At 39.9% G+C, this 12,468-nt stretch overlaps 1 protein-coding gene across 1 annotated transcript; it reads right to left on the bottom strand.

Moving 5' to 3' along the window:
• Window positions 1-440: 440 nt before the first annotated feature.
• LOC146674230 (sialoadhesin-like) lies at window positions 441-12,030 on the bottom strand. Its single transcript, XM_085401057.1, has 5 exons — window positions 11,748-12,030; window positions 11,404-11,667; window positions 3,018-3,284; window positions 2,674-2,937; window positions 441-1,401 (listed from the first exon to the last, which is right to left on the bottom strand). The coding sequence occupies exons 1-5, from the start codon at window positions 12,028-12,030 to the stop codon at window positions 1,295-1,297; spliced, it is 1,185 nt and encodes a 394-aa protein (XP_085257183.1). The 3' UTR covers window positions 441-1,294.
• Between the last annotated feature and the right edge of the window lie 438 nt (window positions 12,031-12,468).

Here is a 12,468-nt window from a genome sequence, read left to right on the forward strand (position 1 = left end):
TGAGTCCTGGCACTATTGGATTTGCTTGAAGAGAAAAGCGGTCTCACTCCCTCAAGGCCCAGGGCCATAACAATTATTATTATTATTATTATCACCCAAGTTTGAATGGTGATTACCTAAAAAATGAGTGAGCACTGAGAAACATTTCTTTTTGTCACCTGTCAACAATGTAAACATGCTGATACCCTGAGTTACAGGCAGAGAGCTTCATCGTACACTGAAAGTTATTTTAAATTATTCCTGAAAAGTTAGTTTTGAACAGACATTTGGCTGCAAATCAAGGCAGCATCTATGTAACTTAATAGTCATTAACACATTTATCCTCTATATGAGTTTGATCCTTTTTGATTTCTTATAAAAAACACTTCACCCAGATTTAAAATGATGCCTTTTTAAAACCTAAAGTGTATTTTCCTACAGAAAACACAAAATGCACTCTGTGATGCTCCAGTTGTCATTTATTAGAACCACAATAACATATTAAATGTTTTACAAAACACTATAGAGGGTAGTTACTGTCATATAATTTAACATGGGCTGCATGATGATACGGTGATTAGCACCACGGCCTCACAGGAAGACGGTCCTGGGTGTGAATCCATCAGTTTCCTGGTCTTCGGTATGAAGATTGTATCTTCTCACAGTGCTGGTGTTGGTTCTCTCCAGGTACTCCAGTTGTCATTTATTAGAACCATATTAATGTGTTAAATGGTTTACAAAACACTATAGAGGGTAGTTACAGTCATATAGTAACAAGGACGGCATAATGATATGGTTTTCTCACCACGGCCCCACAGGAAAATGGTCCTGGGTGTGAATCCATCAGTTGCCTGGTGTTCTAAGTGGAGTTTGCATCTTCTCCCAGTGGGTTTTCCAGCTTCCACCCACAATTCAAAGATATGCTAGGTTACTTGGTTGTTCTCAGATCTGTATCTCACCAGTTCTGGCAATTTGTCCATAGCTCCTCTCACCCTATGACAGCTGGGATAGGCTCCAGCTCTAGCTCAGCTGCAAAAACTGATGGCTGGATGGTTAAATACTTGTCTTATGAGTACATGTTTAACACCATTACATACACAGACTCCATAGCTGTTGGTGAACGCATCCTTAAACATTTTTACTGCATCTTATCTCAGATGTTCCTAAATTCTTTGTTGCGATTAATTTCCAGCATTTTCAAATAAAAAGCGAAACATCATGGCTGTACAAATATAAAGATATATTTCAATATATGAGGGCAATGATATGAAAGAGGTCACATCACACTCATTTTCTCAGGTTTTCTACCATTAGCTCAGCGTATGAGTACATTTGCACCCAGTGTAATAATCACAGTGTAGAAGAGTTTCACCAGAATAGCACCAATCAGTCCAGGCACAGATACTGATGGCTGAGCTCTGACTGTAAGGAAGACAGAACAAAATAACAGAGTTGGCATAGAAAGTACCAAAAATACAGGCAGAATAAATGGCTGAAAGGCAACAATAAAGGAAGGAAATCAAACAATACACAGTAGAATCAATTAAGTAACCGACAGGGAAAGCCAAAGCAGAAATACAGGGCACAGGAGCTTAAAAGCTCTTGGACTTTATATATGTATTTCTCATATTTACCTTCTAATTAAGTATGTGCAGATGAGATGTGTGAATCAGTACTGCACAGGCAGTATAAAAGATGGATACAGCCTCAAGGTCTAATATGCAAGTATGTTAAACCTTCATTCTTTTAATGGCCAGCAGGTGGAGACTCCTGTGACTGGAAAGAGACTTCCAATGCTATAGAAAGTCTAGGGGACGTTCCCTCACTCTGTGACCTCTTTAAACCTTTTTCTGTTGACTTGCTTGGCTCAGCCACGAATTTCTAGTCATAATAAATAAAATATGAAGTTCCTTTAGTAAATTATGGCCTTTATTGAAATCAGAATGAAGGATTATCCAAGTAATGCTCACTCATGAATTAATTACCAGTCATAAGTTCTTGAACAATGAATGTGCATTGGACACCTCTTCCCTTATCATGTCCATTTCAAAGTGGTAAAGCACTCAATTTGAGGTTTCATAAGAGTACTTCACTAAGTAATGAGTGGTGCAGAATGGCTACATCCACTTTTTATACTGTTTATATTTTTTTGACCATGCAATGTGCATGTGGACACACTGAAAATGTGTGACTGCATTTTAAATAGTTCCAATTCAGCATTCAATACAGCGCCAAATCACAACAACAGCTACCTAAAAGCATTTTATATTGTAAGGCAAAGACCCTACAATAATACAAAGAAAACAGTGAAAACCCCAACAATCATATGACCCCCTATGAGCAAGCACTTTGGCGACAGAGGGAGAGAAAAACTTTCTTTTAACAGGAAGAAACATCCAGCAGAACCATGCTCAGGGAGGGGCGGGGCCATCTGCTGTCTGTAGCGACCATTTGGGGTGAGGGGAGGAAGACAGGACTGCCTCAATAAGGATTTTATGCTTCAGTTGGAAAATAACAAAATCTTTTGAATATATGTCAATCAATCCTCAGTGGCTAGTTTAAATAGGTGAAATTAGTCAATGCATTGCTTTTGGAGCACAATGAATATGTCAAAGGACAGACTGGGTGTATTTTATTATGTATCACGTCTACCACATTTCTCCTCAAAACAGATGTCTTGTTGCCTGAACCCACCTTTGCCTTTGACAGCCATCCAACTCTGTGCTGACTGTCCTTTTGTTGGGTGTTCACACTTGTAGAAACCTTCATCAGATAAGGACACAGCTGAGAAAGTGAGGTTTCCTGCAGGCTGAGTACTGATTAAATGTCCGTCTTTGTAGAAGTTAGCAGAGAAATTAGAAGTCGCCTTGCTCTCTTCATCGTACTTGTAATAGCAGAGAAGTATCACTGTTTCATCTTCTGTCACAGGAAGCGCAGGGCTTTCCAGGATGACTCCATCTGAAAATCAAACCGTGCTATGACTCCTCAGCTGTATATCAGATAAAAAGTCTAAAACATCAAATAACAAAGAGCATTACATTTGACTGTGATGTTGATAGTCTCACTGCATTCCCCTCGATCAGACTCACACCAGTATGTTCCAGTGTCTGATGCATAGGTGTCCACAACAGTGCATGACGTCTGATTTGACACTCCCCAACCCGAGATACATGACTCAGCAGTTTTAGAGGAGGTGTTTCTCTTCAGAGTCCAATTTCCAGAGTTGTCTGTCCCTTCACAGCTCAGCGTGATCGTCTCGTACCAAAAGAACTGTGATCGGTCAGGATGGATGCTTAGCATAGCAGCTGGGGTTCGAAACATGAAATAAAAAGAAGAGGAAAAAAGCATCAGGCTGAGTTTTGGTCCTTTTAAAACATGCAAGTCTGCAGACTTGTGGTAAGCCCCAGACACACAGGTCTGGAGACCCCATGGCAAGCATTGGTTGATAGAGAAAAACATGTTCTTCAACATTAAACCACCTAGTGAATGACAACTGTTGCGAAATCAGTTTTACCCCGGTTCTTTTTATTCCTCGAGCATCCAGAGACGGACTCAGTAGTCATTTTCACAAAAACTTTACTCATCTTTATTTATCCTCATTTAAGCATGCATTCTTCTAGAAGGGAAGACTTGCCAGGCCGGTGCCCCTCTCCAAAATCTTCACTCATGATCTTTCACTCTGTGAAACACAGTTTTGTAGGAGCGACCCTATCATAAAACCCCCCACGGTGTGCTGCAAACTCTGTGTCTGTGTCTATGTGCACGAGCACGTGAATGCCTGTGTGTGCGCGTATCCGTGTGTGTGTAAGTGCACGTGAGTGAGTGTATGCGTGTACCTGTGTGTATGTGTGAGTGCACGTGAGTGAGTGTGCGTGTGGATGTGTGTGCGTAACAGTTAAAACACTATGTGCGTATATCTCTATGTACGTACCTTCCTGAGGGTCATAAAAGTCCACCTCCCTTCCAAACCAAAGTTATTTAGTTACAAACTTTGGGACTCCCACCCAGGCATGCCCTGAGGAATTTCCACTCAGCATTAACTCCTCTTTGTCTTACTTACACAGTTCAACTGGGGGAGGGTCTCCTAAAATCTACTCCTAAGTTCATGACACAGTCAGGCCTTTATTTATATCCAAGGCAGTGTCAGTGTCTCACAATTCTATATCCTATCTAACACATTCCTAAACTCTAAAATAAGCTAAACATTCCTACACAACCTGATTTTCAGTTATTTCAGAGCCATTGCTAAAAGTTTGATTTCCAAGCAATTTTACTCTGTTTTGTACATTTGATAGAATAGAATAGAATAGAATAGAATTCAACTTTATTGTCATTGCTAATGCACAGGTACAGGGCAACGAAATGCAGTTTGCATCCATCCAGAAGTGCTTTAGTGATATAGGTATATTACAATATATATTAGCAATAGTATAGATATGTAAGTATATTACAGAAATGGGTCTATTATGGTATGTTATAATGTACACGGTATGAAGTATGTTGTGAATATAGATAATACATTTCCTAACAGTGCATTAAACTGTACCCTTCCCTTCTTTTTCAGTTCAATTTCAGCTCTATTGAAACTGGTTTGCAGCTGTTTTTACCATGAGACATGAAGACAGGACAAAACTGCCCACAACTGCCAAGCCTGGAGGCCCTCTGGTGACCTCAAACAGGAAAAAGAAAACCAGGTTTTTGAAAATGTCACAGCACACAAACCAGAGAGGTGCTCATCTAACAAGGCAAACTGAAAACAATCTTGAGTGCGTATATAATATGTTCATGGTTTAGTGTTCTGATGTGTTTCCTTCATCTAACTGTTTTAATGCTCATGGACAAAAAAAATGATCAGAAATCCACAAAAGATTAAGACCATATCACCGCATCATATCAATCTATTACTTGTAAGTCCATGACATCTGTGTATAAAATAATAATAACAATGATAATAATAGGAACGTCTCAAATTAAGACATGGACCAAAGCAAAGGCCACAGATGGAGTACACCTGCAAGAGTGCACACTGTTTGAGGTTAATGACAGAGGGGGTTTGGACTCTGTTACTGAGTGAACAGAGCGTTGGAAACTCTTACGTATTAAGAGACTCTGCTCTGTTTGTGTGATCTGCTACTTCTTGGCTGAGTTGCTGTTGTTCCACTTCGTAATAATATCACTTTCAGTTGATCATGGAATATCTAGGAGGGAAGAAATTCCACGAATGGACTTTAGTCATACCACGCTCAGTGTTTCAGTGACCTCTTTAGAACGACCCAATCTTTTGTAAGTGTTTGTAATGGCGGACTGAAAGGGTGCTCAGTTTTATACAGCTGTGTAAATGCAACGTAAAACACCTGTATTCAAAGATTAACAGCTGTGGGCCAATACTGTCGTCCATATAACATACGATCGCTAGGCAACTGTTTTACTACTGCCAGCTTGAGCTTGTAGGGCGATGCTTCAGTTTATCCATTTAAGCTCCATGCAGGCAAATGATTACACAAAACATCATCCTGTCCCTCCTGTATATCACCAGTATGTTGGAAAGCAGCAACATTTTAATCTCGTGTAGAGGCTAGAATACATTAAACAGAGTCTAATTAAAGCTGAAAATGGCAGATACAGAATGAAAACATTTGGCCTCCAGACCTTGTGTGGACCTTTTACTTTGTGGACCTTTTAACACCTGTCTCCTCTCTCTCTATGGACATTTCCCTCAAGAACTGAAAGAAACCCCTGTGCTTTTACCAAGACCCCTCAGTGCGTACCTTAACTCATGTGTAAATAAAGATTATAATACTTTGATACAACTCTCTATCAGCTCAGCATTTGGGTCTGTTTTTGCTTACTGGCCTTACAGTCTTGAAAACTATTACATGCCTACCTTCATTGGAGAAGGATTTCAGAAATGTAGAGCAATTTTAACCCTCACATGCACACACTCACACATACACACAAACACACACACTCACACAAACATAGAGTGGATAATTAGTTTTATTTCTTAAACTATTTACTCTGTTTAGTTATACATTTGATAATATATTTCCTAACAGTGCATTAAACTGTACCCTTCCCTTCTTTTTCAGTTCAATTTCAACTCTATTGAAACTGGTTTCCAGCTGTTTTTACCATGAGACATGAAGACAGGACAAAACTGCCCACAACTGCCAAGCCTGGAGGCCCTCTGGTGACCTCAAACAGGAAATAGAAAACCAGGTTTTTGAAAATGCCAGAGCACACAAACCAGAGAGGTGCTCATCTAACAAGGCAACCTGAAAACTGAAAACAATCTTCAGTGCATAGATAATATGTTCATGGTTTAGTGTTCTGATGTGTTTCCTTCTCCTAACTGTTTTAACCTGAAATCTGAAAACAATCTTTGGTGTATCTATAACGCGTTCATGGCATGCCTGATGCACTGGGATCCAGATACACTTGAGTCCTAATTATAGTCAATTCAGTTAAGTCAAGACAAAATCTTCAAGATTACTCCATCAAAGTAACAATTGATATTGATGTCTCTAATAATAAGAAAAATTCATGATCTCTGGAAGATGACTGTACTTCAACAGAGTGCAACAAAGCTGCGTCTCTATGCTGAGACCGTTGAAGTCCTGTGTAGATGAGCAGAGATTTCCTCTCCAGTTTCCTTCATCTAACAATTTTACTGTTTGTGAACAAAACAATAACCAGAAATCCACATGAACGTGAACACCAAATCTCCACATAACATCATTCTGTTGTTGAACTAGTGGCAGAAAATAAAAAAAAATAAAAGATAAATGAATAAACCGCTATTTGGAAAAAGGTTTTGTATTTAATCCAAATCATCTAAAAATTTAAAATCTTCCAAAAAACAAACACACAAAAAAATGTCCAGAACTTTATTTTTCTTGGTCTCAGAAGGATTTTCACAACAACACCCTTGTGATGCTTGATAATATAGAGACCCTACGATATTAGTAAGTGAATTCCAAATACCTTAAAATCTCCTTTGTGCAAGTACTTTAAGGTTAAAGTGGGAAGAAAGAAGTCCCTTTTACAAGAGACAATATAACTCAAGGGTGTTAAAATATATAATTATGTTGTTTTCACGATATACATAATGAATAGTGTGTTTATCTTGGCATTGGTACCATTGTTGGCAGATCACAGAGAGTCCACGCAGGTTGCAAAAAGGAACTAACCGGACTTTGTCCACTGCTGATATGTTGACATGTTGCAGTAGGAAAACCATTTGTGTACTTTGCCAACTTGGGTTTGTAGTGCGACGCTTCTGTTTAACAATTTAAGCTCGCAGCACAGTAAAATTATCATGCAAAACATCATTCTGTCCATGCAATATATCACGAGTATGTCTGAAAACAGCAACGTGGAAGTGAGTAAATGAAAGTGAAATTAAAATACAGCAAATCACATTTTTAGCTTGTGACGAGCCGAACATAAATCAAAACCTAATAACTCTGGAAAAAATGGGAGAAATTTAAAGCAGAATGTGTGAGGAAGCAGCCTCTCATCAAGTTGTACTTTGTAGGACAAAGAAGTAATCGTATTTTCTTTGCGATCTTTGGAGAAACATACACCTAATAAAACCTTCAAATGTCCTGCAAGCTCAGGAATTCTTTCAATTACAGCTGAATTAAAAACAACTAAAAAAGTAAAATTTACTCACAGATAATCAGACACATTGAAGAGATCTCCATTGTGCTTTGGTGCTCTTTTCTTTCTTAGAAACTTTTCAGCAGCTCTCTGACTTGCAGGAAGTTATTAGGGTCGCACAGATGATTAGGTGTTGGTGGGCTCTGCAAAAAAACCCTCATATTCCAAATGTCAGATCAACACTGTGAGCACATGCAGGGGGCTTCTATTTTCCACCCCCTGTGGTCTCTGTCTGCAGAATGCAGTGCTGTTTGGTTTCCCCCTCCAAACACTTATCCTTCTCATGAATTTACACCCCCACCATTTCACACCTACCCCTCTGAAGCGGCTTCATGCACTTGAGCATGACAGGAAATGAGACACCCTTCAGTAAGTGAAAAAAGTGTAAAGTCTCTTTTTTACACTCTTTTAGAAGTTAAAGCAAGCCTATGAAATCTTCTTTAATTGAATCCTCTTTTTGTTTTCGTCAGAAGACCAAATTAATTCAATAATAATAATTTAATAATTCACAAAGACAGGGCGCCTCCAGAATGTATTTCATACGGGGCCACTAAAAATATTGTGGTCGTGCCTCCAAAACAGAATTTTAATTTTTATGTTGTTGTCAAATATAGGTAGCTTGAAAAGTATGGCAAAAAGGAGAGAGAATTATAGGTTTATATGCCTAGTTAATATCCTGCTATTAGAGCTGATATCACTGAAAATAGACACGTATGAAAACCAAATAATATTTTGAGTCATAATAATCTGTTTTAACAATAACAAGTGCATGTTTCAGCTCATTGTAGGGTGTCTTCATCTCTCTTGTGCTCTTGTGTGTGTGCGGGGGGGTGTTCATGATGGCACCGGTTCCGACATAAACGGTAGTAACCAGACCGAAAAGCAGCGCACATTTCGTTGCTTTATTTCGGTGCTTTTTCTTCCTGAGCTGTGATAGACTTCTAGCCAATCATTTTACGTTTCCGAAGATAGTAGGCGGGCCCAGGTACGTACGTTCTTTTAGAGCAGAGCTACAGATTAAAAATGTCCAAGGCGAAGCAGTCAAAAGTCTGGCTGTACTTCACAGCACAATATGCAAACTCAGCAGCCTGCAACAAGTGCTTTAAGCTGATACTGTGATACTGTCAAAGGAGGTAACACCTCAAATCTGATGAAACACCTGGCGATGCATAGCGGGTTTTTTTTAAAGCCGAGAAATGCGCCGTATTTGATAGCTTGCTGCGAGACCTCACACCGTGCACATCTACTGCAGGTGGGTTGCCTGTTATCGGACCCGGATTTAGCAACATCCCCCAAAAACCCGAAGAGTAGAGTCCTGGCCCCTAGCCCTGCCAGTGTAGCAGAAATGATGACGGATGATGATGCAGCAGCAGCCGTTCTTCTCTGCGGGAGTAGCTTAATGTTGTTCGTGTAATTTCCGTTGAGTATGCTAACCACGTTATTACATTACTGCATGTAAGGTGAACTAGCAAACATCATCATAGCTACATGCAGCTGTCTTCTTGTTTGATGGCAGATGCTCCCTTCACCCTGGCCAAAAAGGCTAAAATGACCAAAGAAAAAGTGGAAAACAGTTAAACATGAGAGGTTTTTGGACAAAGTTTGTGTTTTTTCCATTGTTTAAGCACTGCTTCCAGCCAAGAGTGATATTATATATATCCTATAGCTGCAGAAAAGGCTAACATTGTTATCTTTTTACAAAAAAAACAGCTAAACATGAGAGGTTTTTGGACAAAGTTTGTGTTTTTTCCATTGTTTAAGCACTGCTTCCAGCCAAGAGTGATATTATATATGCCCCATAACTGCAGAAAAGGCTAACATTATTATCTTTTTACAAAAAAACAGCTAAACATGAGAGGTTTTTGGACCAATTTTGTGTTCTCCATTCTTTAAGCACCGGTTTGAGCACCGTTTAAGCACCGGCACCGTTTCAAAAGTACCGATTTATTTGGCACCGGTATCGGATAAAACCTAAACAATACCCATCCCTAGTCATAAGTTCTTGAACAATGAATGTGCATTGGTAGGGATGGGTATCGAAAACCGGTTCTTGTTGAGAACCGGTTCCCACTGTTTCAATTCCTTGGAATTGTTTGCCATTTTTGCAAACGATTCCCTCATCGATTCCAGTCGCCCCGAATGACGTCACCATGTTGCGGAGCGTCATTTACCTGGCAGGAAACACGGCGCGAAAGCGGCTCAAACGCTCAAAAGTTTGGTTATACTTTATGAGAACGGATGACAACAGGGCAACTTGCAGTACTTGAAAAGTAGATATTTCATTTAAGGGAGGAAACACTGCGAATATGCAAAAGCATTTGCTCACAAAACACGCGATGACCGTAAATGAATGTCGTGTTTTTAATTCCGCTCCGGACTCGTGAATCTCAACCCAGCAGCAGCGGTAACGTTTGCACGTCCTCTCCCGTTAATGCGGCAGGTAAATAATCAACTAACAGTGCATATTATGTTAGCGCGATCTGCCTTATTACAAAACCTGCCATTACTGTGCATTTAGGTGATCATGATGAGAGAGACAGAGTCTGTCTGGCTCAGATGCTGGCAGTTCTTGCTGCAGTCTACTGGTAGCGTCTCCTTTCAGGCCAGGATAGACGAATGTCACCGAGCAGTGACTAAGTTTGTGGTAAAAGGCTGCCACAGCAGATGCCCCGATTTTTGGTAAGTGAATGTGTTTAATTGTAGGCAGGGACATTACTGGATATTCTTGTATAATTTCTACAGAATAATTTATGTTATACTTTGTTATTGCTACAGAAGAATATTTATTTTATTATTTTACATTTACAATTTTTTTTCCTGGGGACCCTGTGACACCCCATTGAAGAGCCGTAGTCTGGATCTCTTAAGATCTCACTGCTGGGTTTGTAAGGCCATGTTACTTGTAAATTTCTATCTTGCTCAAAGAGAAGATATAAAACAAAGTTCTAAGCTAATCGACCTTAGTGTTCTCCTTTTTAAAAAAGAATCGATAAAAGAATCGATAAAGAATCGAATCATTAAACAGAATCGAAAATGGAATCGGAATCGTGAAAATCTTATCAATACCCATCCCTATGCATTGGACACCTCTTCCCTTATCATGTCCATTTCAAAGTGGTAAAGCACTAAACTTGAGGTTTCATAAGAGTACTTCACTAAGTAATGGGTGGTGCAAGAATGGCTACATCCACTTTTTATACTGTTTATATTTTTTTGACCATGCAATGTGCATGTGGATATACTGAAAATGTGTGACTGCATTTTAAATAGTTTCAATTCAGCATTCAATACAGCGCCAAATCACAACAACAGCTACCTAAAGGCATTTTATATTGTACGGCAAAGACCCTACAATAATACAAAGAAAACAGTGAAAACCCCAACAATCACATGACCCCCTATGAGCAAGCACTTTGGCGACAGAGGGAGAGAAAAACTTTCTTTTAACAGGAAGAAACATCCAGCAGAACCATGCTCAGGGAGGGGCGGGGCCATCTGCTGTCTGTTGTGACCATTTGGGGTGAGGGGAGGAAGACAGGACTGCCTCAATAAGGATTTTATGCTTCAGTTGGAAAATAACAAAATCTTTTGAATATATGTCAATCAATCCTCAGTGGCTAGTTTAAATAGGTGAAATTAGTCAGTGCATTGCTTTTGGAGCACAATGAATATGTCAAAGGACAGACTGGGTGTATTTTATTGATTATGTATCACGTCTACCACATTTCTCCTCAAAACAGATGTCTTGTTGCCTGAACCCACCTTTGCCTTTGACAGCCATCCAACTCTGTGCTGACTGTCCTTTTGTTGGGTGTTCACACTTGTAGAAACCTTCATCAGATAAGGACACAGCTGAGAAAGTGAGGTTCCCTGCAGGCTGAGTACTGATTAAATGTCCGTCTTTGTAGAAGTTAGCAGAGAAATTAGAAGTCGCCTTGCTCTCTTCATCGTACTTGTAATAGCAGAGAAGTATCACTGTTTCATCTTCTGTCACAGGAAGCGCAGGGCTTTCCAGGATGACTCCATCTGAAAATCAAACCGTGCTATGACTCCTCAGCTGTATATCAGATAAAAAGTCTAAAACATCAAATAACAAAGAGCATTACATTTGACTGTGATGTTGATAGTCTCACTGCATTCCCCTCGATCAGACTCACACCAGTATGTTCCAGTGTCTGATGCATAGGTGTCCACAATAGTGCATGACGTCTGATTTGACACTCCCCAACCCGAGATACATGACTCAGCAGTTTTAGAGGAGGTGTTTCTCTTCAGAGTCCAATTTCCAGAGTTGTCTGTCCCTTCACAGCTCAGCGTGATCGTCTCGTACCAAAAGAACTGAGATCGGTCAGGATGGATGCTCAGCATAGCAGCTGGGGTTCGAAACATGAAATAAAAAGAAGAGGAAAAAAGCATCAGGCTGAGATTTGGTCCTTTTAAAACATGCAAGTCTGCAGACTTGTGGTAAGCCCCAGACACACAGGTCTGGAGACCCCATGGCAAGCATTGGTTGATGGAGAAAATATTTTGGTTATTTGTCCTTCCTCCTAACCCTGTGGCCTCTGTGGTCTGAAAACAGAATACATGTGAAGAAGTCTGGTTCCCTCTCAGATCAAAGGAATTAACAATGTCGTGATTGGAGGCAATAAGACGCATGGTTCTCCTGCACGAACAGCTTTTGTTGAACTAGAGCAGCAGTGTACGTGGCTATCATCAATTTTCTCAAAACATATACACATACAGTATTCTAGCGACCTCTAGTGGTCGCCCCATGGTAGCCTTACTAGGACAACATAAACAGATTTCACAACAAACAATAGGATTTCT

Source organism: Rhamphochromis longiceps, linkage group LG3 (assembly GCF_057381845.1).
Source record: "Rhamphochromis longiceps isolate RC_006_pf linkage group LG3, R_longiceps_female_GT1.1, whole genome shotgun sequence".
NCBI lineage: Eukaryota > Metazoa > Chordata > Actinopteri > Cichliformes > Cichlidae > Rhamphochromis > Rhamphochromis longiceps.

Coding starts and splice junctions, on each gene's coding strand:
- LOC146674230 (XM_085401057.1), bottom strand. CDS start 12,030: ATGTTTCGAACCCCAGCTGCTATGCTGAGCATCCATCCTGACCGATCT. Junction 11,668..11,747: donor TATCAACATCACAGTCAAAT/GTAATGCTCTTT, acceptor TTTGATTTTCAG/ATGGAGTCATCCTGGAAAGC. Junction 1,402..2,673: donor GATGGCTGTCAAAGGCAAAG/GTGGGTTCAGGC, acceptor TCTTCCTTACAG/TCAGAGCTCAGCCATCAGTA.